Source organism: Gopherus evgoodei, chromosome 3, assembly GCF_007399415.2.
Source record: "Gopherus evgoodei ecotype Sinaloan lineage chromosome 3, rGopEvg1_v1.p, whole genome shotgun sequence".
In the NCBI taxonomy this organism is placed as follows: domain Eukaryota; kingdom Metazoa; phylum Chordata; order Testudines; family Testudinidae; genus Gopherus; species Gopherus evgoodei.
The window spans coordinates 146,293,711-146,321,139 of NC_044324.1; the positions used below are offsets into that span (position 1 = coordinate 146,293,711).

General features: G+C 45.0%; 1 protein-coding gene across 1 annotated transcript in view; it reads right to left on the reverse strand.

Moving 5' to 3' along the window:
- ERO1B (endoplasmic reticulum oxidoreductase 1 beta) overlaps window positions 1-27,429 on the reverse strand; it is a 68,985-nt gene that overhangs the window by 22,106 nt on the left and 19,450 nt on the right. The window contains exons 3-8 of the mRNA XM_030556948.1: window positions 23,542-23,625; window positions 21,471-21,512; window positions 6,656-6,738; window positions 3,878-3,951; window positions 479-599; window positions 337-383 (exon numbers count right to left, since the gene is read on the reverse strand). Coding sequence (XP_030412808.1) covers window positions 337-383; window positions 479-599; window positions 3,878-3,951; window positions 6,656-6,738; window positions 21,471-21,512; window positions 23,542-23,625 — 451 coding nt within the window. The remainder of the gene's footprint in view (window positions 1-336; window positions 384-478; window positions 600-3,877; window positions 3,952-6,655; window positions 6,739-21,470; window positions 21,513-23,541; window positions 23,626-27,429) is intronic.

Below are 27,429 nucleotides of genomic sequence, written 5' to 3' on the forward strand. Positions count from 1 at the left end.
TTCATATGTGATCTTGTAAACACTTATAGATGTGCTTTAATTTGCACGAGTAGGCCCAATGACTTTAATGAGATTATTGACATGCATAAGATTAAGCATGTGTGCAATTTAACAGGATCAGAACACTAATTTTAACTAATTATGTTTTTGGTATATCAGGGTCAATTTCTTTATATTTCATGATCTAGTTTTTGTCACTTTATATGATACCAAGTGGACAACAGATAGTACTACAGTGTAGGATATTATTTGTATAATTTGGACTGGAAAATTCACCAAGGTGAGTTAAAATGCCATTGAAATCGTTCTAATAGGTACAAAATAGTTGAGACCCACCCCTGCTGGGTGCCAATGGATTTAAAGGACGATAGACAGATCGAGGCCTGAAAAAAAAAATTAAAAAATAAATGATTTTTGTATTTTGAAGAAATGTTACTGTTCAAAAGGATAAAGTGCATTTTCCTCCCTCCCCGGTTACTTGAAGCAGTTTTCTTCATAGATGCTGTTCCACACTCTCCATGCAGAGGGTCCTTTGTATCCAGTGTAACGTTCTGGATTCAACAGCAAATCCACATACTGCGCATCTGGAGATCTCTCATCTAAACAGGAAACCTTTTGTTACATATTCTAACCAGTCACTTTAAAAGGACTGAGTTTCACAAAAAGCAGTTATACAGAACTTAGTAAAAGTGAGAACTCGGACATCAAACACTATCTTATCCTCCAATTTTGTTTTAAACACCAGCATAAATATCCTATATATAATATACAGTGTTATACACTAAAGGTGACATTAAATAAGATCTGCTTTGTTCTATACAGGTTCTTGTACTCCAGCTGCTGCAGTGATGAGAGCAGTACCTTCCAGTAGGGCACTAAGCAACAGGACTAGCACTGTCACATGTAGTTCTCTCTCTCATTCTTTTCAGAGGAGATGATTTGTGTATGCAAGTGTAGTGGTTTTCATCTTTTTTTTTTTTTAAACATACATGCTTCCACTGGAGAAGGTGGTGAGGTCTGTGGTGGTTCTTTTCTCCCGTGAGAGTTCGTTCCACAGACTGACTATTGCAAATATAGGCCTCAATCCTGAAAAAAAAACCTTATTCTTGGGCTTAAAATTTAAGCATGTGAATAGTCCCACCGACTTCAATAGGATTACTCAGATGCTTACAGTTAAGCATGTCAACGTACAGTAAATGTTTTTAGGTTTGGGGCTATATGTTAAAAAAGAACATTAAATGATAAAAATTAAGACTTCCCCAGATTTTAGAAGAATTTGAACATTGGTTTATTTTATAAAAGTTATAATTATTACTTTTACAAGATGCATTGCTCAAATTTTATTCATTAGCCAAAAGAAATTTGTAAGATTTATTTTTAGATGCTTTAGTCCAAATTTTCTACCAATTTACAACGTTGCCAACTAGAAATATTTTATAGCGCATTTTAGAATTCTCTTATAGCCAGGAAATGCTATAAACTGAAACAGAGCATTTAACCATTACCCTTATTTCTAGGTATATTATTTAAGTTCAACATGAATTCAAAAGCATCACAGCCAAAAATAAAATTTCAAGATAGCTAAATACAGCTTTTTCAATAATGTGAAAGGTAACTGAAATACTGTTCCCAAGTTATTTAATAAGTAAAAATGGAAAAAAACTGCATATAAATAAAATATCATATATACTCATTCATAAGCTGAATTTTTTTAGTAAAAAAGGGACACCAGAGAAGGAGGTCAGCTTATGAACAGGTATAGAGAGGGAGGTGGGACACAGCCCCTCCCCCCAACAGAGGGAGCAAGGAGAGGCAGCACAGCCAGCAGAGACAGAAGGGAAGAGGCGGGGCAAGAGTCTCTCCGCTTCTGACCATGCTGCTCTCTCCCTAGTTGCTTGGCCCTGCCCCCCACAGCAGGCTGTGGCTGTGCTGCCTGGCCCGCTGGAAAACGCTGCGGCTGTGACACCCAGCCTAGCCTGCTGGAACAGGCTGCAGCCGCGCTGCCCTGTCTGGCCCACCGGAGCAGACTGCGGCCATGCTGCCCAACCTGCCGGAACAGCTCCAGCCAGGTCAGAGGCATCCTCCCTAGGTAAGGTGGGAAGGGATGGGATGGGATGGGGAGAGTGGGGGGGTCCCGGGCTGGGGGGGTGGGTCATGTGAGAGGTAGTCACAGGGGTTACTCCCCTGACTCCCAGCTTCTCCCCAAATAAATTTCCCCACCAGCTGCTGTCCAGGCCCGTCAGGGTAAGCAGCTGGCGCACCGGGACACATTGTTTACTTGGGTTTACCTCCTTGCCTGCGGGCACTCGAGGTAAACAGCCATCTCAGCCCACCAACGGCTTATCCTGATGGCCTGGGAGCCAAAGTTTGCTGACCCCTGAATTATAGGGTCAGCTTATGAACAGGTTATACAACATTTCCATTTTTACTTATGCATCTTAGGAGGGGTCAGCTTATAAATGAACTGGCATATGATCGAGTATATACATATCTGATCTGAAATGTTAAAAACTGCAACCAAGTGTCAAGAGTGTGTCAATCAAACACAAGAGTAAGCCAACAGAAGCCCCTAAGCACTTGCTCTTGTAATGCTGAATGATGAGAAACCACAGAAGAAAGTAAGAGCTGTTCTAGCAACGAAAAAAGAACAGTTAAGAGCCATTCCAGAAGTGGTAAAAGAAGAGTAGATAGCAGGCGGAAGGGAGACAGTCAGTAGCTAAAATCATCTTGGGAAGCTTAACAGGCAAGGTGCAGGCAGCAGACAGAAATTATAGTAGAGAGGAAGCAAAAGCCTAAGCAGGCTATGGTTTCCAGAACTACAATCTACTTTGCATAAAAATCCATACAAGCCAAAAAACGTGTTCTTATACTTTACCAAACACTTACTACTGAGACAGCTTTAGTTCTATCTATAACCTTTGTTAATAAGTTACCTAGAATTGGCTGCAATAATCAAAACTACTATAGCAGTTACCAGAAATAATAGCAGCCATGTTCTCAGATGAAGACAAACGTCAATCAAAAAACATCAAATTTTGTGAATTAAAGATAACATGTTTACTAAAGGTAAAGAGGATGACTTCAATCCAGAGGCAACTAGGAAAAAAGCCATGCTGTGAAGAAACAAGCTCTTTTAAAGCACAAATTTCTGAAGGTTAGTAAAGGGAATATAGTAAATGACTGAGGGTATAGCTACACAGCAAAAAAACAAAAAACAAAAAAACCCCACCCCAGTAGCCAGCCTCAGAGCTCAGATCAGCTGACTTGGGATTGTAGGGCTCATACCGCAGAGTTAAAAATAGCAGCGTGATGTTTGGGTCCAAACTCAGAGACCCCCTTCCAGGTTTCAGCACAAGCTCGAATGTTTATGCTGGTTAGCCCCGCCGATGAGCTCTGGGAGCATAAGTCAGTTAACTCAGGCTTTAAGACTCCCTGGCACACCATTTGTTTTGTTTTGCTGTGTAGACATACCCTCAATAGGTTAAAGCAATCAGGTTTTAGGGAAGTGGCCTTATGTTTGCCCTAGTATGGAAGGAGGATTTCAGCATCTTTTACTGTTACTTAGGCACTCTCTTTCTTTTTCATTTCCATAAAATAGACACCTGTCTATCCACTATCAAATGCCTCACATGTCAGTACTAATAGAGACCATCTCCCTATGCCCCTTGGCTGTAATTTTTCCCCCCCTGCCCTAAGCACTTTCCTTCTGCATGAGAAGGTATGAGATTTTTATTTGGCCATTTAGCACAACATTAAGCATTAATTCATTTGTATAATACCATTAAAAACTTATTTACTGACAGTGCATAAAGCAAACATGCTTTCTTAGAGAACTTCAGCTGTTTTAAAAGCTTATTCACTTCCATATCTATTTTACCATCTAGTTCACAAAAGTGGTCCTGTGAATCATCGTATCTTGCCCAGTCAATGAAAGCCTCTTTACTTTGGTTACTGAGAAAAAGAGAAAATAAATAAATGTAAATGAATTTGACTTGTAAAAATGTTTTTATTTGTGTTCTTAAATGTATCCATGAAGAGAGTGTCAAAATAAGCAATCATAAAACCACAGATAATTTTGAAAACAGAGAACTAATGGTGTGCAATATCGCTGGAGCTAAATTTAAAATGACTATATCCAAAGCACTGGAACATATCAGTGAGCTATTGCCTGTTAAATGCTTGTAAATTTATCTCAAGAGAAAGAACACGAAAGACTGTACAGGTCTATCGCATCTTAGTCGCATTTAACATGCGCAATTTCAGCTTTACGTGGTCGGCAAAAACAAGAAAAAAAGAGAAAAATAATTTAAATACTGTTTCTGTAGTGCGGGCGATTCTGCCTGCCATTACACTCAAAGTAATTTTGACTATATGCGATTTTCACTTTATGCGCTGACTGCGGAACGTAACCCCAGTGTAAGATGAGACAGACCTGTATTCAGACTTGTCATACAAATACACCTTTCGTGGCAAGTTGGAGTGTAAATCTAACCTGTGCTAGCCTGCAATGCACTAAGTACCATGTGGACACTGCTGCTGTGCACTAATAATTCCCTAGTACAGTTTAACCTACTCCTATTTCAATGCAGGGTAGACTAGAGCACATTAGGGAACTTTCACTGTGTGCTGGGTTGAATACAAACCCCAGCTTGCCAAGAACTGTGTGTTTATATAGACAAGTCTTTATATATTGTAGATAAACCCTGCATTGGCAAAGATGGACATGGGTCTTTCATCTCCTCTGCCCCATCTCTAACATCAACTGATTCTACATTACAATATGAGACAAGCCAATCATCTTGATTCTGTATATTTCTTTATAAATAGGATTATCCTCTTGAAAAAAACAGAAGAAAATACCAAGGAATTAACTGTCACATTTTCTTAACTCTTCCTGTCCAATTACCTTATAGTATTTGTAACAAACTACAATGTCTGGGTCGTGAGCCTTTAGCAAACAATGGTAAGCCAGCCATTAACTACAGCATTTCAAAACCAAAACACCAATAAACTCTCTCATTGGTAGATACCAGTCATGTGGCGCCTTGGGAAGTAATGAATAAATCCCTTCAATCACCCATTCTTTCTGACTAAGTTAACCCAAACTCAGTTTTACAAACCTAGGGCCCAGTTCTACAACAAGATCCACGGATCCCTTTCCCTCTCCTTTTGTCATATTTGGCAAGAGCAGGAAGAACCTGAAGGTGTATCAGGTGGAGAGAAGCTCTATTCCTAGGAGCTTCCCCATCCAGTCAACTTCCTGTATTTTGCTAGCAGCTAGCCCTAGTTTGAGTAAATTCAGCCAAACAGGCAGAATACCCCAGAGCTAGGAGCCATCAAAAGGGTGTATTGCTAGGTTTGAAGGATTTGCACGGTAGGCATAGATACCTGCTGGCCTCCCCATAACTGCTATCTCCCACTTGTTCCTATAATCACTGATTATCTTCCCGTTCCCACCCCAACTTAAAGGCTCACTTTCCATGTTCCCAAGAAGCATGCTTATCTCTCCAACCCTCTACATGTCCACTGTCCACTTTCCCTACCCCAAGAGCTTTCACACTCCTTTTAACTCCCTTTCTTGGGAAAAAATTCTCTCTTAGTGACAGGCCAGTTTGGCCCTTGTTTCTGCAGAGAGAGAGAGAGAGAGAGAAAGCGCTGAAACTTAGGAATCTTACTGTCTTACTGATTTACTATAGCTTACGCTGAGCTTCCTAAAGCCAACACTCTTAAGATGATGTTCCCAAGAAGAAACAAAGATCTTATAGGTCAGGTTTAGCTGTTCAAAACTGGGGCCCAAAAGCACTAGATCTCTGTTAGGAAAGTCCACTAAAGTTGATTTTATCTTTCTACCTTTTTTGGGAGGGAGAATGGGTAGTACGAAATGTCAAAAAAAAAAAATTAATTACATTCTGAAACTGTTTACCTACTCAGTTTTTAAGTGGGCTCTAACTCAAGAGCCTCTTATCCAAATCATTTTGAGTTTTGTAGAAAATTATTATTCCTGCTTCAGATCAAATCTACTTTATTTTTTGTTTTGGAAGGATGGTGGTTGGTGGGGGGAGGGGCTATAGAAGGGGCCAAAGTTGAGTATATAGGAGATTGGTTCCTCAACTATGGAGCAACTGCCATTGCTGCACAGTCAAGCTCCTCTGATCAAAATGGCCCTTCAACATCCTGCTCCAAACTTTTCTCTGCTGGCAATCCAGATCCTCCTATGAAGTCCTCAGTAAATGCTATGTTCTAACATTGAAATTTTAGAGGCTGAGATAATTAGTTCAGGATGTGCAGATAAAAGATTTTAGACCAAAGTCCTCATTCTCTAGTATTTGTTTATACCACTCTGCCCATGACAAAGTGGTGGTAAAAAAAACTCAGACGCCCTTTTTCCTGGGTTTCCTGCCTTCCCTGCTAACAGAGTTTTGTATACAATAAAAATCTTCCTTTAAAAAAGGAAAGATATTTGTTCTCTTCCTTCTGATCTTTAGCTTCAGAGGTTTTTGAGTCCATTAACTCGTATTTAAAACCATGACTATTTTCCACTGTTTTTACAGGGACTATATAAAAGTGAAGAGAACAAAAAGCAGCAGTTTCCAAAATAACATACCAGAGTCAAGATGACCTTTTGTTGGTACTATTTACTTTAGGCACAGCTTACCTTAGAGTACTGTTAATTGCTCCCAGTTTGTTAGCTTGTTCACAGTCTTCCAATTCTTTGGTGTTATTTGCTCTTTTTGAGTACTGTAAGAAAGGTTATATTTAGTACACCAACATTAACTGGAGATGTCCTTCACCTCACCCCTTTCTTAGGGAAGTCAAAGTTGTGCAGTAAATACAAATCTGCTGATATGGAAAACACAAGGATTCTGAGGATGCAAGGTAATGTTGCTGATTTTGGAATCTTCTCCAGAATCAAAGTTTCCTTTTAAAAAAAATTGAAAACCTTTCCTATGTAATACAAATCAATGAAGTATTTGCTTGGACATTGTGCAGATACCTTGAAATATAGCACCAGTGCTGATGTGAACATTCCCTTTCAACTTAAATAGAGCACTAAATTCAAAGACTAGCATTATGACCACTAGAATACTTACAATTTTAAGGCAGTTTGTACAGAACAAAAGCATGATCTGATCTAGGAGATCATTCATCACTGGAACCTGTCCATCGGCAGGTAAGCCCTTGCTGTGACTGAATTTAAAGACACTCCGATAAAGTCAAAAGACTTTTGAGTTACACTGGGGAAAGCACAAGTTGAAGGCATTGATGAATTGGACTCATAGGCTTCTTGACATGGTCTTAGCAAGGAGAAGCCAGTCATCAAGACAGGGGGAAATGGTGAAGCCACAATGCCTGATATGGGCTGCTATTACTAAGAAGATCTTAGTAGTGACCCTCAGGCTGTATTGAAAATGGTCAGGGCCCACCAGGAATCTGAGAAAGCATCTGATGGGATGAATGCCACGTGAAAGTATGCGTCCTACATATCAAGAGCTTTAAACTATATGTTCTTTTCTAGAGATGGGATTATAGATGCCAGCGTGACCATGGGAAGTTTCAATTTGTGAATAAGACAGTTAAGATGGCAGAAATCAAGGATAGCCCAGCTGCCCTTCTTTTTGGGTACTAAAAAGTATATTGAGTAAAAACCTTTTCCTTAATACTGAAGAGGTAACCGCTCACTTGCTCCTCACTATAAGAAGATCTGTACTTCTTGTTTGAAAACCTTCTTTTGAGAATGGTCCCTGAAAAGGGAGGGAGGGGTTGGGCATTTTGGAGGGAAAAAAAGAGAGAGAAATTTGATAGTATAGCTAGAATGGATATTTATTACCCACTTATTCATTGTTATTGTACTCTAGATGCTGGAAAAGAGTGCAAAATGGTGCGGAATCAACAGGTGGTGGCATCATTGGTTTGCAGCTCTCAAACTCCCATAAAAAATATCATTTAGATTGGGGCTGGAACTAGGATGCTATTGCTGCAGAAGGCAGATGGAAATGGGACTTCTGAACCCTTTGCCTCTTACAGATTAGCTCATAAGGCCACTGGTGGTAAAACTGCTGAGCCATTGGTCTACCCTTGTATAATTGCCTGTGGAATTTTCGCTTTGGGACAGTGGTATATATTCTCCCAGGGAGTGGAGGGGGGCTCTAGAGTCCTTTAGAGTGTGTAACGACTTATCTGTCTTTTGGTTAAAAAGATATGTTTCACTGAAGTGCAGATCCTCCACAGATGCCTCTAAATCTCCCTGTGGCAGCTTAGACAACCAAAAGAATTAACAGCAGGATGAGAAAAAGGGAAAGTGTACCCTTTTGGCAGGGATAAAATAGTATCTTGCTGTCTTCTTAGTGATAGGGGCACAAATGGCCAGGGTATACCAGACTGTTTAAGCTGGTTCGAGAATGGCTTCATTAACAGGAAGTGCTATTTGGTTGGATCTGGAGGCCTGTCAGGAGTTTATGATGAAGATCCTGAACTTCCTCAAGGGAGATCTGCAGCTCCTCTGCAACACTATGTAACAGTTCCTGGAACTGCTTATGGTCATCGGGGGTGGGACGGAGATATTGGAGTGACTGTTTATCCAGATATGAGGACAGTCTCGTCGGTACCGCCAGCTCCAGAGCCATCTTCTTCTTCCATGATGTCAAGAGGAATTTCTAGTTGTTCACTTGCAGGGGCAGGGTTCGCTGACTCCCTAGGGGATCATGTCAACTCTGCAGCGTGGTACAGGTCCCAGTATCTCTGAGAAGGCCAGGAAGATGGGTCAAAGGGTGGCTGCGGGAGTCTCCCTACCATAGGGTACCAACAGTTTTGAGGCAGGTGCTGAAGTGGAAGTTGGTTTCAGACTGGTCTGGGAGGACATGCCTCAGAGGAAGAGACATCAGTTCCTCAGGTTGTTCAGAGTCTACGAAGAAAGAAAATGCCAAGTCTGGATCCACTGGTAGCACCAACGGTTCCACTGGAGGGAAACCATGGCTGTCTGATAGAATAAGAAACTCCTCCCACAAGCTGCATCTCTTGATGTAGTCAGGACCACTCCAGTGAGGGAAGGAACCGGGATGATGGATTCTGGGAATCGGGGAGAACAAAAATGTCAGCAGAATAAGACTGCTCTCCCTTGAGAGATCCTGTCTGCCTGAACTGCTGGAGTCAATGCAGTTATGGTTTGTGCCAGTTGGGAGAGGCAAAGTCAGTACTGTCGACGGTTAAGGCTCCCAACAGTTGCCTTTTGTCAATGCCATCAGTTCTCAGAGTTTAGGCTTGGTTGGTACCAGAAGCATCGTTGCCTCTGGAACGCCATCTAGTACTGGGGTGCTGGAAAAAACAGTTACCTCTCTTTCATAACTGTTGTTCTTTGAGATGTGTTGCTCATGTCCATTCCAATAGGTGTGTGCGTGCACCACATGCACGATCATCGGAAGGTTTTCCAATAACAGTACCTGTTGGGTCAGCAGTGGAGCCCCCTGCAGTTGCACCCTAATCATGGTGCATATAGGACACTGCTGACCCACCATCTGTTCCTTTTTGCTGGAAGACTCCAACAGAGGGGAGGCGGATGGGATTTGGAATGGACATGAGCAACACATCTTGAAGAACAACGGTTATGAGAGGTAGGCAACCATTTTTTCTTCTTCAAGTGTTTGCTCACGTCCATTCCAATAGGCATCTTCCAAGCACCACTGCTATGAGGATCAACAAAGCTCTTTCCTGGTGGACCTTGAGGAGGACTCTGTGTATGAGAGGTAAGGGTAGGAACGCACAGAGCATGTGACTCATCCACGTGAGGTGAAAAGGGTCCATGATGGAGCCCAGGCTGTGGTTCATAAAAGAGCAAAACCATTGGCACTTGCGGTTGCTCAGTGTTGTGAACACCTCTATGTGGGGAAAGTCCCACTTCTGGAAAACTGAAAGAGCGATGTCCAGCCTGAGGGACCATTAGTGACTGAGGAACCATCAGCCGAGTTGGTTGGCTAGCTCGTTCTGCAGTCCCTGGAGATAGGACGCTTGTATGAGTATCTAGTTGGTGATGCAAAATTCCCAGAGCTTGAGGGCTTCCTGGCACAGGGAGAGGAGTGAGCACCACCCTGTTTGTTTATATAAAACATCATTGTGGTGTTGTCTGTGAGCGCTGACACACATCTGCCTTGAAGGTGGTTCTGGAATACTTGGGATTCCGGATGGACCGCCCTCAACTCCCTCATGTTGATGTGCATTATTAGTTCTGCCTATGACCATAGGCCTTGAGTTCTGATACTGCCTAGATCAGGGGTGGGCAAACTATGGCCCACGGGCTGGATCTGGCCCCTCAGGGCTTCGGATCCGGCCCGTGGGATTGCCCCACCACAGTGTTGCGGGCCCCGTGCCGCTCTCAGAAGCAGCCAGCACCACTTCCCTGCAGCCCCCAGGCGGGAGGGGGGGGGGGAAACAGAGGATTCTTGCCCTTGCCTCCAGGCACCACCCCCAGCAGTTCCCATTGGCCGGGAACGCTTCGCGGTAGGTACCTGGAGACATAGCAATGGCAGCGAATGTGGAGCCCTCCGTCTCTCCTACCCCCAGGGGCCACAGTGGCGCGGAGACAGGGCTGGCATGCAAGGAGCCTGCCCTGGCTCTGATGTGTGCTGCTGCCACCCCGGAGCTGCTTTAGGTAAGTAGTGCTGGGCCGGAGCCCGAACCTCGCTTGCACCCCACTCCCCAACTCCCTGCCCTAAGCCCCCTGCCTGCATCCCGCAGCCCCCCTGCACCCCAACTCCCTGTCCTGAGCCCCCTTGTACACCCCACATCTCCCTGCACCCCAACCCTCTGCCCTGAGACCCCTCCTGCAGTCCACATCCCTCCTGCACCCCTGCCCTGAGCCTCCTCCTGCACCCCACACACCCTGCACCCCAACCCCCTTCCCTGAGCCCCCTCATGCACCTCACACCCCTCCTCTGCCCCAATCCCTTGCCCTGAGACCCTTCCTGCACATCACACCCCCTCCTACACCCCACACTCCCTCCCACACACCAACCCCCGCCCTGGCATACAAATGTCCCCACCCAGATGTGGCCCTCAGCCCAAAAAGTTTGCCCACCTCTGGCCTAGATGCTCCCCACCCCAGTGCCGAGGCGTCTGTGATCAGCGACATGGTAGGTTGCGGTTTGGCAAAGGGAACTCCCACACAGACTACTTGCGGCCATAGCCACCAGTGTAGAGACTCAAGACAGAGGGGAAAGGGTAACTATCCTGTTCATTGGGTCTCGGCTGGATCTATACATTTGAGCCAACCATGCCTGGAGTGGTCTGAGATGTAGTCTGGTGTGCTAGACCACGTATGTGCACACCACCATATGCCCCAGCCATTTCATGCAGTTTCTGGCCGTTCTGGGGGGAATCGGCAGAGATTCTGGATAACGCCCGAGGGCTTGGAAGTGCGGCTCAGGCAGGGATGGCCTGGCTTGCACGGAGTCCAAGAGAACCCCTATGAACTCTATTCTCTGTGTAGAGACCAGCGTGGATTTGGGCACATTTATTATGAGGCCCAGTCTGAGGAACGTGGTGTGGGCCAGAGCCACATGCACCTCCGCTTGTGCTTGCAACTTGGCCTTGATGAGCCAGTCATCCAGGTACAGGAATACTTGTACTTGACGTTTGTGGAGGAAGGCTGCCATGACTGCCATGCACTTCGCGAACACTCTGGTGGCTGCTGAGAGCCCAAAACGGGAGCACTGTGAACTGGTAGTGCTGGCCACTGGCCACAAAGCGAAGAAACCATCTGTGGGCCGGGATAACAAGAGATATGGAAGTAAGCAACCTGCATGTCGAGGGCAGCGTACCAGTCCCCTGGATCCAGGGAAGGAATGATAAAGGCTAGGGAGACCATGCGAAACCTGGCTGTCTTGATGAATGCACTGAGGTCTCAGATCCAGAATAGGTCACAGTCCACCCTTGGCCTTGGAGATAAGGAAGTATCGGGACTAAAATCCCTTGCCCCTGAACTCCTGAGGAACCTCCTCTATCACCCCCAGAGTGAGGAGCAATTGCACCTCCTGGAGCAGGAATTGCTCATGAGAAGGGTCCCTGAAGAGGGACGGAGAAGGCAGTAGGGAACAGAATTGGATAGAATATCCCACCCCTATCGTGCTCAAAGCCCAGCGATCTGTTGTGATCTGGGACCAAGCATGGTAGAAGAAGGGAGGGTAAGGATCTGGATTGAGTCCTGGTGTGCCATCTTCAAGTGAACCTTCAAAAGTTAGGTTTTGGCCCCAGGGGCTGTTTGGATGAGCCCAGGTCATGGCCTGAGAACTGTGACTGGTATCTCCTATTATTCCTACCCCTTCTCCTGGTGGAGTCCTGCCTAGGGGGTCTGGAGTAGAAGCAGAAGGAAGCCTGGGGTTTGAAGGGCTTCCTCTGGGGTGCAGGAGTGTGGATTCCCAGGGACTTCAATGTCACCCTCAAGTCTTTCTGACTGTGCAAGCAAGAGCCCATGTTCTCAGCAAACAAAGCTGCGCAGTCAAATGGCAGGTCCTGAATGGCGTTCTGGACCTCCGGAGGTATGCCCGAAACCTGTAACCAGGCACTCCGTCTCATGGTGATTGCTGTGGCCGTGGTCTGAGATGCAGAGGCAGTTGCAGCCTAGAAGGAGGTCCTTGACACCACCTTGCCCTCCTCAAGAGGTGCTGCGAACTCCGGACATGAGTCTGATAGGAGCAATTCTTGGAACTTAGCTAGCACTCTCCAGGAATTGAAGGCATAGCAGCTGAGCACCACTAGCTGATTAGCAACGTGAAGCTGAAGCACCCTGGTCGAGTAGACTTTATAGCCGTAAAGGTCCAGCTTCTTAGCATCCTGTGACTTTGGGGCAGGACCTGGTTGACCTCGCCGCTCTTTGTGGCTCACTGCATTCACCACTAATGTTCCAGGCTGGGGATGGGTAAAAAGATGTTCATAATCCTTTGGCAGCACAAAATACCTCCTTTCCACCCCTTTGGTTGTGGGAAGTATGGAGGTCAGGATCTGCCATAGCACCTTTGTGGTGTTCTGTATGGTCTTTATAAAGGGCAAGGCTACCCTAGAAGGACCCTCTGGGGCAAGAATGTCCACCATGTGGTCCGAGTCTTCTGGAGATGTAAGTTTTGGGCCACCTTCCTAAGAAGGTCCTGGTGCACCCTACTGTGCATTGCAGGGAGTGTGGTGGTGGAGGTGCCAATCACCGCCTCATCCAGCGAAGAGGATGAGGAGGCCCGAGGGACCGGGTCCTCCTGACCCTCAGACTCCCTGAAAGCTGGCTTGGGTACATCTGCCCTATTCGGGGCGGACTGTGGTGCTGACTCAAGAGTTGCACCCACCTGCAAACACCAGGTTCCTTGTCAGATGGGGGGTCTTCAAGTGCTGAGGGAGTATGGTGCGGAACTGACATGGCTGAAGGAGGAGCATGGGGTGCAGGTACCATGGATGTGGCCCTGGAGCCCCGCCCTTGATCCTGATGATTGGCCCTTTTGGACTCCTTGGGCCTCTGTACTTGCATATCCTGTGATCTGCTGTGCCAGGACCAGTACCTGCTGACTTGAGCTCATGAGGCTCGGGCAGTTTCATTGCAGAATAGACTTTATGCTGGAGTCTGAGCTCTGGGACACTCCCACCTCACAGAGTCCCACAGCTTAGGCTCCAGCCCAAGCCCAGAAGTCTACACTGCAATGAAACAGCCCTGCAGCGTGAGCCTCATGAGTCTGAGGCCTGGTCTACGCTACACGTTTAAACCGATTTTAGCAACGTTAAACCGATTTAACGCTGCACCCATCCACACAACCATGCCCTTTATATCTATATAAAGGGCTCCTTAAACTGGTTTCTGTACTCCTCCCCGATGAGAGGAGTAGTGCTGAAATCGGTATTACCATATCAGATTAGGGTTAGTGTGGCCACAAATCGACGGTATTGGCCTCCGGGCGGTATCCCACAGTGCACCATAGTGACCGCTCTGGACAGCGATCTGAACTTGGATGCAGTGGTCAGGTAGACAGGAAAAGCCCCGCAAACTTTTGAATTTCATTTCCTGTTTGCTCAGCGTGGAGCTCTGATCAGCACAGGTGGCGATGCAGTCCCAAATCCAAAAAGAACTCTAGCATGGACCGTATGGGAGATACTGGATCTGACCATTGTATGGGGAGACAAATCTGTCCTATCAGAGCTCCGTTACAGAAGATGAAATGCCAAAGCATTTGAAAAAAATCTCCAGGCTATGATACAGAGTCCACAGCACAGTGCTGCATGACGAGCGTAACGGAAAGCCAAAGAATCAAATGGACGCTCATGGAGGGATGGAGGGGGTATGAGGACTCCAGCTATCCCACGGTCCCCAGCAGTCTCCGAAAAGTATTTGCATTCTTGGCTGAGCTCCCAATGCCTGTAGGGTCAAACACATTGTCCAGGGTGGTTCAGGGTATAGCTTGTCAATTTACTCCCCCTCCCTCCCCGTGAAAGAAAAGGGGAAAAAATCGTTTGTTGACTTTTTTCAATGTCACCGTATGTCTACTGCATGCTGCTGATAGACACGGTGCTGGGGCAATGAACAGCAGCATCCTCTCTCCTCCCTTCCCAGGTGGCAGACAATACAGTGCAGTAGGACTGGTAACCATCCTTGTCATCAGCCTGTGAGTGCTCCTGGCTGGCCTCAGGTGAGGTCAGCTGGGGGCGCCTGGGTAAAAATAGGAATGACTTCCGGTCATTCCCAGTAGATGGTACAGAATGGCTGGTAACCGTCTTCATCATAGCAACTGGGAGCTGAGCTCCATCAGCCCACTCCCTTTCATGTGTAAAGAAAAGATTCTGTACTGCCTGGACTATCACAGCAGCTGGAAGCTGCCTCCCCCTCATTTTATCTCACTAACAAGTCAGTGTTTCTTATTCCTGCATTCTTTATTACTTCATCACACAAATGGGGGGACACTGCAACGGTAGCCCAGGAGGGTTGGGAGAGCAGGGAAGCAACGAGTGGGGTTGTTGCAGGGGCACCCCCTAGAACGAAATGTAGCTCATCATTTCTGCAGGATCTGACACAGAACGGCTGTGCGCTCTGGTTCTCTGGTACACTGGTTCTCTAGTACACTTGCCCCATATTCTAGGCAGGACTGACTATTTTTAGATACCTTAAAGGAGGGATTAACTCAGGGAGTCATTCCCATTTTTGCCTTTGCGCCCCCGGCTGACCTCAGCCAGGGGCACCCATGACAGTAGCAGATGGTACAGAACAACTGATAACCATCATCTCATCGCCAATTTACAGTGGCACAGCAGACGGTACAGAACGACTGGTAACCATCTCTGCTATCTTGCAAAGGCAAATGAATGCTGCTGTGTAGTGCTGTAGTACCGCGTCTGTTAGCAACATCCAGTAGACATACGGTGACAGTAAAAAAAAAGCTGAACGGGCTCCATGGTTGCCATGCTATGGCATCTGCCAGGGCAATCCAGAGAAAAAGGGCGCGAAATGATTGTCTGCCGTTGCTTTCTTGGAGGAAGGAATGAGTGACGACATTTACCCAGAATCACCCGCGACACTGTTTTTGCACCATCGTGCATTGGGGTCTCAACCCAGAATTGCAATGGGCGGGGGAGACACTGGGATAGCTACCCATAGTGCAACGCTCCAAAAATCGACTCTAGCCTCGGACCATGGACACACACCACCGAATTAATGTGCTTAGTGTGGCCGCGTGCACTCGACTTTATATAATCTGTTTTACAAAACCAGTTTATGTAAAATCAGAATAATCCCGTCGTGTAGACATACCCTGAGTCAGCTGGCATGAGCCAGTCACAGGTTTTTCATTGCAGCATAGACAAACCCGAATTCATCATGCAAATACATGCTGTCAGACCATATTAAATTTTATTGACTTGAAGAAACTACTGTATTTGGTAGCATCAATGTCTAGGGGTGGGAAAGAGGTTTCAGAATACTGTATCTTTACGCAGTAAAGTGAGAAGTCAGTGTCCAGAAATACATGCTAAAAATAAAAAGTGAAGTTAGAGATTTTGATCAGATCTTCAGGAGAAATCAGGAAAAGGAAGAAATTATTAGATTAACTGTAACATTTCCATTACAGCTTGTTAATTTCTGAGGCTAGCTTTGTGGTCAAAACTTCTCCTAAACTTCATTTTCTTATCTTCTGTGCATTTATAAAAGCCTTTTTGTTCCATCTGCAGCCCACACACCAACATAGCATTCCTCCTCTCATCTATAGAAAATAATGCTGCTGAATGGTTCCTAAGTGTTCGCAAGCAACAGAAGACAGACATATTTGCATACTCACAGCAAGGTATCAATACTTTTAGTGCTTATATATTTTTTATAAAATGTATGTAAATTGTTATTTCTTTTCATAAGCATCAAATCAATTTTACAAGAGCAAAAGCATCACAAACATTTTGTATTTCTGTAATTTAAAACCATTTTATAAAAATAATTATTGTGTTCTGTAAAGTTTTAGCAAGCAGCATAAATTATAAAACATTTAAAACGCAGATTTATAATAGAAAATGATGGACCCTTACTTCAAAGTAGCATTAGTGAGTAAGGCTATTCATACAAATTGACTTGGTTAGACTGCTGGTGTTTTGAGATCACTGCCTATCATGCTGACCAATATTGTCTCATTGTTTCCTTGTACTCCATCTGTTGTCCAAGTTCTTTGGGGAAGAGAAGAAATCTTTTTGTTCTGGTTTGTAAAGCACCTAACACAGGGCTCCCAGTTGATAACTAGGGCTCTGAGACATTATGGCAGAGGTTCCCAAACTTTTTTTGATTAAGTATTTCCAGCTGAGACCCCAGACAGCATGGAGCACAATGGTACCTTCCACACAGCGTGACCACATATCCATGCCATGTGGAGGATGACATTGTGTAGAGTAAAATGGTGCCTTCTGAACATCATGAGCTGGTATGCACCATATGTGGAGGTCATGCTGTTCAAAGCAAAATGGTGTCCTCCACACTTTTTGGGGTGGCAACCAAACAGTTTGAGAACCACTGTGTTACAGTAATAAAAGTAATTCATGTTCCTTCTATTGAACACGTTGCAATGGAACACTGACAAGAAAAATCCCAGGACAACAATTCAGAGGTGGAGAGATCACCACAGGACTCAAAGAGTGTTTGAATGAAGAGATTTGAATGAATTAGGGAAAAGGAGAAAGAGCACTTGACAAAACATGAAGGGGGAGACTGTCCCAAGCAAAGGGGCAGCATGAAAAATGTACTAAGCTAAGAGTCTGAGAAAAGAATGATACAGCAGCAAGGACAATAAAGGGTCCAGATAAGCACAGGAGGGATCAGAGCAGAGACATAGGCAGTGGTGAGATTATAAAGGGCCTTAAAGGGGCAAGGAGAAGGATTTTGAATGTGATACAGAAAAATGACAAACCAGTGAAGAGGAGAAAAAAAAAGTTTAATTTTTGGACAGAATGAGCGAGATGGTGATGGGATCATCTAGGAGGTTACTGGAACTGCAAAGCTTTGAAGAGGATCTGCACATCTTTCTTAAGAGGTAGATTTTGGAGAAGTGGAAAGGATGCACTGAAGAGAGGCAAGCAGGAGCAGACAGTGTGCTCATGACCTAACAAATAATTAGTGGCTAGTTTAAGTTTACAAATCTCATTGTTGGGCTGAGTTTTCACCTCAAAGGACTAAATGCATCAACATACTGCTACACAGAGACCCCTTGCCAAAGGGTCCCCTGTTTTTTTGCAAACATCTCACCTCAGACCTGACAAACTCACTAGACCACATACCTTACCTGTTACTCTTTATGGAAAAATATCCTGTCAGACATATTTACACACAAGCACAGCCCAAGCAAGTGCTACTGATATGGCTCCACTGAGCACATGAAAAGAGACAGTCCACAATAAAGGGAATTCAAATACAAACTCCCATCAGCCCAGGTTAACGCAGCTACCTTAGACTCAGGACCCACAGAGGTGTCTGAGGAGACCCTAATGAATTTTGTAAGGTCTGACATATTGGCGGATGATATAGAAAGTGAATGGCAAGGTATGCCTAAACTGGAGGGACACTGGCACTCAGGTTTCTCTGGTCAGAGAAGAGTGTTATAGAAGCTGACATGCTCCCAGAGGAGCATTCGTTTCAGGTTTTTCCAATGCACACTCAGCTCAAACAGAGTTGGAGTCAGAAGGTTTAAAAGTTACTTTAAAATAAAACAGTGCTGAGAGAAAGGGGACCTCTCAATATTTATACAGTCAGGATAGGTGTCCTATATTTCATTAAAAAAAAGAAATTACTGGCTCTCTAGTCATTCTGGCTTCTCCACCTGAAATTCTGTTATTAGATTCTTCCTCCATGTTCATAATTGTGGGCTATGTGTAGCCATAAGGTAATAGAACCCCTACCATGCTGCATGTCTGGGGACCAATGAATAGGCTCACAACAGGGAGACGCAGAAAGGGAAAGGATGAGGAGTTCATTTACGAGAACTCTGTTCCCCACAGAGCTCACCCTTCCACCTTACCTTTTATTCATAGACTCATAGACTCAGACTCTAGGACTGGAAGGGACCTCGAGAGGTCATCGAATCGAGTCCAGTCCCCTGCCCTCATGGCAGGACCAAATACTGTCTAGAACATCCCTGATGGACATTTATCTAACCTACTCTTAAATATCTCCAGAGATGGAGATTCCACAACCTCCCTAGGCAATTTAGTCCAGTGTTTAACTACCCTGACAGTTAGGAACTTTTTCCTAATGTCCAACCTAAATCTCCCTTGCTGCAGTTTAAGCCCATTGCTTCTTGTTCTATCATTAGAGGCTAAGGTGAACAAGTTTTCTCCCTCCTCCTGATGACACCCTTTTAGATACTTGAAAACTGCTATCATATCCCCTCTCAGTCTTCTCTTTTCCAAACTAAATAAACCCAATTCTTACAGCCTTCCTTCATAGGTCATGTTCTCAAGACCTTTCATCATTCTTGTTGCTCTTCTCTGGACCTTCTCCAATTTCTCCACATCTTTCTTGAAATGCAGTGCCCAGAACTGGACACAATACTCCAGTTGAGGCCTAACCAGCGCAGAGTAGAGCAGAAGAATGACTTCTCGTGTCTTGTTTACAACACACCTGTTAATGCATCCCAGAATCACGTTTGCTTTTTTTGCAACAGTATCACACTGTTGACTCATATTTAGCTTGTGGTCCACTATGACCCCTAGATCTCTTTCTGTCATACTCCTTTCTAGACAGTCTCTTCCCATTCTGTATGTGTGAAACTGATTGTTCCTTCCTAAGTGGAGCACTTTGCATTTGTCTTTACTGAACTTCATCCGGTTTACCTCAGACCATTTCTCCAATTTGTCCAGATCATTTTGAATTTTGACCCTGTCCTCCAAAGCAGTTGCAATCCCTCCCAGTTTGGTATCGTCTGCAAACTTAATAAGCATACTTTCTATGCCAACATCTAAGTTGTTGATGAAGATATTGAACAGAGCCGGTCCCAAAACAGACTCCTGTGGAACCCCACTTGTTATACCTTTCCAGTAGGATTGGGAGCCATTAATAATTACTCTCTGAGTACGGTTATCCAGTCAGTTATGCTTCCACCTTATAGTAGCCCCATCTAAATTGTATTTGCCTAGTTTATCGATAAGGATATCATGTGAGACCGTATCAAATGCCTTACTTAAGTCTAGGTATACCACATCCACTGCTTCTCCCTCATCCACAAGACTAGTTATCCTATCAAAGAAAGCTATCAGACTGGTTTGACACGATTTGTTCTTTACAAATCCATGCTGGCTATTCCCTGTCACCTTACCACCTTCCAAGTGTTTGCAGATGATTTCTTTAATTACCTGCTCCATTATCTTCCCTGGCACAGAAGTTAAACTAACTGGTCTGTAGTTTCCTGGGTTGTTTTTATTTCCCTTTTTATAGATAGGCACTATATTTGCCCTTTTCCAGGCTTCTGGAATCTCTCCCATCTCCCATGACTTTCCAAAGATAATAGCTAGAGGCTCAGATACCTCCTCTATTAACTCCTTGAGTATTCTAGGATGCATTCCATCAGGCCCTGGTGACTTGCAGGCATCTAACTTTTCTAAGTGATTTTTAACTTGCTCTTTTTTTATTTTATCTTCTAAACCTACCCCCTTCCCATAAGCATTCACTATGTTAGACATTCCTTCAGACTTCTCAGTGAAGACCGAAACAAAGAAGTCATTAAGCATCTCTGCCATTTCCAAGTTTCCGATTACTGTTTCTCCCTCCTCACTGAGCAGTGGACCTACCCTGTCCTTGGTCTTCCTCTTGCTTCTAATGTACTGATAAAAAGTCTTTTTGTTTCCCTTTACTCCCATAGCTAGTTTGAGCTCATTTTGTGCCTTTGCCTTTCTAATCTTGCCCCTGCATTCCTGTGTTATTTGCCTATATTCCTCCTTTGTAATCTGACCTAGTTTCCATTTTTTATATGACTCCTTTTTATTTTGCAGGTCATGCAAGATCTCGTGGTTAAGCCAAGGTGGTCTTTAGCCACATTTTCTATCTCTCCTACCCATCGGAATAGCTTGCTTTTGGGCTCTTAATAGTGTCCCTTTGAAAAACTGCCAACTCTCCTCAGTTGTTTTTCCCCTCAGTCTTGATTCCCATGGGACCTTACCTATCAGCTCTCTGAGCTTACCAAAATCCGCCTTCCTGAAATCCATTGTCTCTATTTTGCTGTTCTCCCTTCTACCCTTCCTTAGAATTGCAAACTCTATGATTTCATGATCACTTTCACCCAAGCTTCCTTCTACTTTCAAATTCTCAATGAGTTCCTCCCTATTTGTTAAAATCAAGTCTAGAACAGCTTCCCCCCAGTAGCTTTTTCAGCCTTCTGAAATAAAAAGTTGTCTGCAATGCAGTCCAGGAACTTATTGGATAGTCTGTGCCCCACGGTGTTATTTTCCCAACATATATCTGGATAGTTGAAGTCCCCCATCACCAGCAAGTCTTGGGCTTTGGATGATTTTGTTAGTTGTTTAAAAAAAGCCTCATCCACCTGGTTAGGTGGCCTGTAATAGATTCCTAGCATGACATCACCCTTGTTTTTTACCCCTTTTATCCTAACCCAGAGACTCTCAAAACTTTGATGTAACACACCAAGCCACTTTTCTTCAGAGCCGATTAGTCTGCTGAGACTCAGTGCTGCCAGCACACAATGCTGGATTGAACTGTATGTGGCAATCATACATAACACCAAATATATACATACAATATTTGTTATTTACCCACAATTCCTTCACACTGAATACATAAAAGGCACAGGGTTTGTTTTTTTTTGTTATAAGCAGAAAACCACATACATGAGCAGACATATGTAAAAAATAAAGTTTACCACTGATCCAAGGCTAAAAATGGACAATAAAGACTATACATAGTATTTGTAATTTTGGGTTTGTTTTTTTTAAAATCAGAAAAATAGCTTGGAAAATAAAAATATATTACTTACTTTATTAGAACTCCCAGCTTTAATTCCAATTGGTACTTTACTCTAAAATAAAAAAAGAAATTACCGTCTTTTTTCCCCACTGTTCACAAAAACGATTATGCCACAATGCCTGTTAAGCTGTTATCTGTTTTCTGCAAGTTGACACCTTTTAATTCCTTGCTGGGGTGATTCCTAGTTCTCTTGATTTATGTTTGCTAATCCAACCCAGATAAGAGCAGTCAGCTGTATGTCTACACTATCCGCTGGATCGGCAGGTAGTAATCAATCTATTGGGGATTGATTTATCACGTCTAGTGAAGACGCAATAAAAATCAATCTCCGATCGCTCTGCCGTCGACTCCGGATTCCAGAGTCGACGGGGGAGCGGCAGCGGTCGAGTCGCTGCCGTCCTCACAGCCAGGTAAATTGACCTAAGATATGCCAACTTCAGCTACGCAATTCGCGTAGCTGAAGTTGTGTATCTTAGGTCAACTCCCTCCCACCCCAGTGTAGACCTAGGTTGAAAGCTTATTTCAGTTTCTTTTAATTATTTGGTACTTATTTTTGCCTGACAAAACAATGAGCAATAGCTAATACTTTGGATACCCATCGTTTAATTTTATCACTAATGGATACTATTATTAATAAGTATTTCAGTTGTATTACCCTGAACAAAAGTGGCAATAACTAAGTTTATTACTGCCAATTTGTTTGAGCAATCTAAGATTTCACTAGCAGATATTAAACATTAGAGACTAGAATGGTGTGTAAATACACACATTTGTCTAATAAAGCTCATCCCTATAATTTAAAGTAGTTCTGGAAAGTCTACAAAAGTATGCAAGAAAAATTTCTCTCTAACCAATATGAATACAATGCCTCAATTTCATCTACCAAATCTGATTTTTTAATTGCAAGTCTAGGGAAAATTAGCTTTCAACTGACAAAGTACAACCTTCAACTCAACAGTCTAGGAGGAACTGAAGTTTATCATGTGTACATTCCAAAAGCATAAAAGTTACATATACACATTGTATGCCTGTTCCAAGCACTCAGTTGGGTGACAGGATGAAAATGTCAATTCTACTCCCACACGTGTCATGAAACTTCTTTAATAAATGTTTGTAGAATGCTTTGGCATCTGGATGAAGGGAGCTACAAAAATGCAAACTATTCTGACCATCCAAATTGACGAATAATTGACTCAGATTTTCAAATCGAGTTGGGCTCCCAGTTATCTAAACAAAGTGGCCAAATTTTCAAAAGTGCTCAGAACCCAGAAGCTCCTCCTGAGAGTACTGAGGCTGTTCATGACACTTGCTTTGGAGTGGGAAGGACAGACTGGACTAGGATTAGAAATATGAGAAAAAGAAAAAGCATAATAAAAAAAATGGCATGTTCAGGTTTATGCTACAATTTTTGCTACATTCTAGAATGTTGTCCAAATTCTAAGCTTTAATTTAAAAAATAATTTATCTATATACAGTTGAGCCATTTTTGTAAAAGAAGAGACATTATAAGGTAGTGCACCAATAACTTAAAATAATTTTGCATTCAACTCCAGCTTTACTATTTTAGAACAATCCACAATGTTTTTAACTATTATCTGTTGGAAAAGGAAAAAAAGCACACTATCAGAAGTTTAAAACAAAAACTGAAACATTTTAAAAGTTATATCAACTTGATCACACTTCTATGAAAATTTTTAATCAACTACTGTTATAAGTAAAATGAAAAGATTACTACAATTAAAAAACTGTTTAATTTGCACATCTGACAGCGCTTTACATATAGTTAATTTCACTAATGACGTTAGCCATGAAATAAGACTATTATGGAGGGGAATAATGACTTAAAATGAGAGGAATTAACTGAACTATGCATGTTCAAGCTATTCAAACTGAGAAGTTTGGCATTGGCAGTAGTTCCTAAATCTGCTACAGCACAGAGATATAAATCTAAAAAAATATATAAAAATAAAGAGGATCTGCATGGGAGGTACAGAGATTGTTTAAACCAGGAGATAACCATAGAAGAAATTGGTCTGGCTATGTGAGAAAATAATGATTTCTTGTTTTACTTTGATCCATACCTCAGGACAAGGCTCTACGTGACAATCTCTGATAGAACAATGGCCATCATCAGCCCAGAATGGACATGGTCTCTTAAGATTAACCTAAAAAACAAAAACAAAAAAAAGGCAGAAACAGAAATATGCTATTAAACTGATTTAGAGCTACTTGGAAGTCTAGGAAGAGAGATGGAGAGCAAGTAATCATTAATGATTTGACAGTCTATGTTTAAGTTAAACAATCCTCCCACTTTCAATATTCACTTCTTGTGAAAAGACAGACAATCAATAAACTTTTTCACTAAGATTGACTTCAACCCACATTGCTATAATACCACAGAGACCTCACAAATGAATTTTGTCTTTGTACACATATAGATATCTTTTAGCAATAACTGATCTCCTCAAAGTTAAGGCTGAATTGTTTTTTTGCATTCATTTCAAGGAAACAAGAATAGCAGACTACTAATGCTCTCTTAACCAGAGAGCCGATGTACTCAATTATATAAAAATTACCAAAGTACAGTATCTTACTTTGCTGGCTACACTTCTAAAACCACATTAAATATTCTCCAGCGTAAACAGAAGCAGTGAAGAAGGGCCAAATGGTGAATACCAATGGCATTTCCTGACTGAGACTGCTATCGGTCAAACAGTACAATAATAAAGCAATGCAGCACAGATGGGCTGTGGAGATAAGCTAAAGAGAGATTCCAAATTGTTCATCTCTGATCTTTTTAATTATACTTTTTAACAATTCAAGTTACAAAAAAGTAGCAAAAGACGGTTACTCACCTTTGTAACTGTTGTTCTTCGAGATGTGTTGCTCACATCCATTCCAGTTAGGTGTGCGCGCCGCGCGTGCACGTTCGTCGGAAACTTTTTACCCTAGCAACCCCAGTGGGCCGGCAGGTCGCCCCCTGGAGTGGCGCCGCCATGGCGCCCAATATATATCCCTGCCGGCCCGCCCGCTCCTCAGTTCCTTCTTGCCGGCTACTCCGACAGTGGGGAAGGAGGGCGGGTGTGGAATGGATGTGAGCAACACATCTCGAAGAACAACAGTTACAAAGGTGAGTAACCGTCTTTTCTTCTTCGAGTGATTGCTCACATCCATTCCAGTTAGGTGACTCCCAAGCCATACCTAGGCGGTGGGGTCGGAGTGAGAAGTCGCGGCACGGAGCACTGCAGTTCCGAAGGCCGCATCCTCCCTCGACTGCTGGACCAGGGCGTAGTGGGAAGCAAAGGTGTGGACCGATGACCAGGTCGCTGCCCGACAGATTTCCTGGATGGGCACGCGGGCGAGGAAAGCCAGCGACGACGCCTGCGCCCTGGTAGAATGCGCAGTCACACGGCCCGTAGGGACATGGGCCAAGTCATAACAGGTCCTGATACAGGACGTAACCCAAGAGGATACCCTCTGGGAGGAGATAGGAAGCCCTTTCATACGATCTGCTACCGCCACGAAAAGCTGGGGGGATTTTCGGAAGGGCTTAGTCCTCTCTATGTAGAACGCGAGAGCCCTACGGACATCCAGCGAGTGGAGCTGCTGCTCCCTGCCTGAGGAGTGAGGTTTTGGGAAAAAAAACGGAAGGAAAATCTCTTGGTTGACGTGGAAGGCTGAGACCACCTTGGGCAGAAAAGCAGGGTGTGGTCTCAGCTGCACCTTGTCCTTGTGGAAGACCGTATATTGGGGGTCTACCACAAGAGCTCGGAGCTCCGACACCCGTCTAGCTGAGGTGATAGCCACTAGAAAGGCAGTTTTCCAAGAGAGGTAGAGCAGGGAGCAAGTAGCTAACGGCTCAAAGGGGGGCCCCATGAGCCGGGACAACACCAGGTTAAGATCCCAGGTTGAAGCAGGGGGACGGACGTTAGGGAATAAACGTTCCAGCCCTTTCAGGAATCTCGACACCGTCGGGTGAGAAAAAACGGAGCGACCGTCCGCACCCGGGTGAAAGGTGGAGATAGCTGCTAGGTGGACTCGCAACGACGATAAGGCCAGACCTTGCCCTTTGAGGGACCAAACGTAGTCTAAGATTTCGGTTATCGAAACTTCCATAGGGCGGAGATTTCTCTCTACGCACCAACAGGAGAAGCGCTTCCATTTCGCCGAATATGTGGCTCTTGTGGACGGTTTCCTGCTGCTCAAGAGCACCTCTCTCACAGGCGTGGAGCAGCGCAGCTCGGAACCAGTTAGCCACGCAGGAGCCACGCCGCCAGGTGCAGCGACTGCAGGTCTGGGTGACAGAGGGTCCCGTGGTCCTGGGTAATCAGGTCCGGATGAAGGGGCAGGGGAACTGGGTCGGCTATGGCCAAGTCCAGCAGCATGGTGTACCAGTGCTGCCTGGGCCATGCCGGGGCCACCATGATCACGAGAGCCCTGTCTCTGCGCACCTTCAGGAGGACCTTGTGGACCAGAGGGAACGGGGGAAACGCATAGTACAGGTGGGTCGACCACTGGATGAGGAAGGCATCCGCTATCAACCCCGGCTCCCTGCCCTGAAAGGAGCAGAACGCTTGGCACTTCCTGTTCCCCTTGGACGCGAAGAGGTCCACCCGGGGATAACCCCACCTCCGGAAAATGGAGAGAGCGACGTCCGGGCGAAGGGACCACTCGTGTGACAGGAAGGATCTGCTCAATCGATCCGCCAGCGTGTTCCGTACTCCAGGGAGGAAGGAAGCCCTGAGGTGAATGGAGTGGGCTACGCAAAAGTCCCAGAGTCGTATCGCCTCGTGGCACAGGGAGGAGGACCTGGTGCCGCCCTGCTTGTTGATATAGTACATGGTCGTCGTGTTGTCCGTGAACACGGCGACACAACGACCCTGAAGCTGATGACAGAACGCTTGACAAGCAAGGCGGACCGCTCTCAACTCCCGCACGTTGATGTGTAGCCCCACCTCCTCCTGGGACCACAGGCCCTGTGTCCGCAGGGCCCCTAGGTGGGCCCCCCAGCCTAGATCTGAGGCATCCGTTGTCAGGGATACCGAGGGCTGAGAGGGGTGGAAGGGAAGACCCGCACATAATACGGACTGGTCTAACCACCAGCCGAGAGAATCTAAGACCTTCTGGGGGATTGTGACTAACATGTCTAACGGTTGCCTTGCCGGCCTGTAATGACTGATAAGCCACAGCTGGAGAGGCCTCATGTGGAGCCGAGCGTAGTCGGTCACAAAGGTGCACGCCGCCATGTGGCCTAACAGGGTTAGACATGTCCTCACTGACGTCAATGGGGCTGACCGCAAACGTTGAACGATCGCCGCCATGGTCTGAAACCGTTGCAGAGGCAGGGAGGCCCTGCCCACAGTGGCGTCCAGGACGGCCCCGATAAATTCCACCTTCTGCGTGGGCCTCAGGGTGGACTTGTCTGTGTTTATCAAGAGGCCCAGACTTGCAAACATGCCGGTGATCACGCGGACATGGCTGTTGACTTGGTGTTCCGACGTGCCCCGAATCAACCAGTCGTCCAGATAAGGGAACACGTGGACACGGTTGCGCCGAAGATGCGCCACGACAACTGCCATGCATTTTGTAAACACCCTCGGGGCCATGGACAGGCCGAATGGGAGGACTGCAAACTGATAATGAAGAGCCCCCACAACGAAGCGGAGAAAGCGTCTGTGGCGTGGCCAAATGGCAATGTGGAAATACGCGTCCTGCATGTCGAGGGCGGCGTACCAGTCTCCCGGATCCAGGGATGGAATAATGGTCCCCAGGGATACCATGCGGAACTTCAACTTCACGAGGTATTTGTTGAGTTCTCGCAGGTCGAGGATAGGCCTGAGGCCCCCCTTGGCCTTGGGGATCAGAAAGTAGCGGGAATAAAACCCCTTGCCTTTCTCGTTTTCCGGAACCGCCTCTATAGCTCCTTTGCTGAGGAGCGTCTTCACCTCCTGCCGAAGGAATTGCTCGTG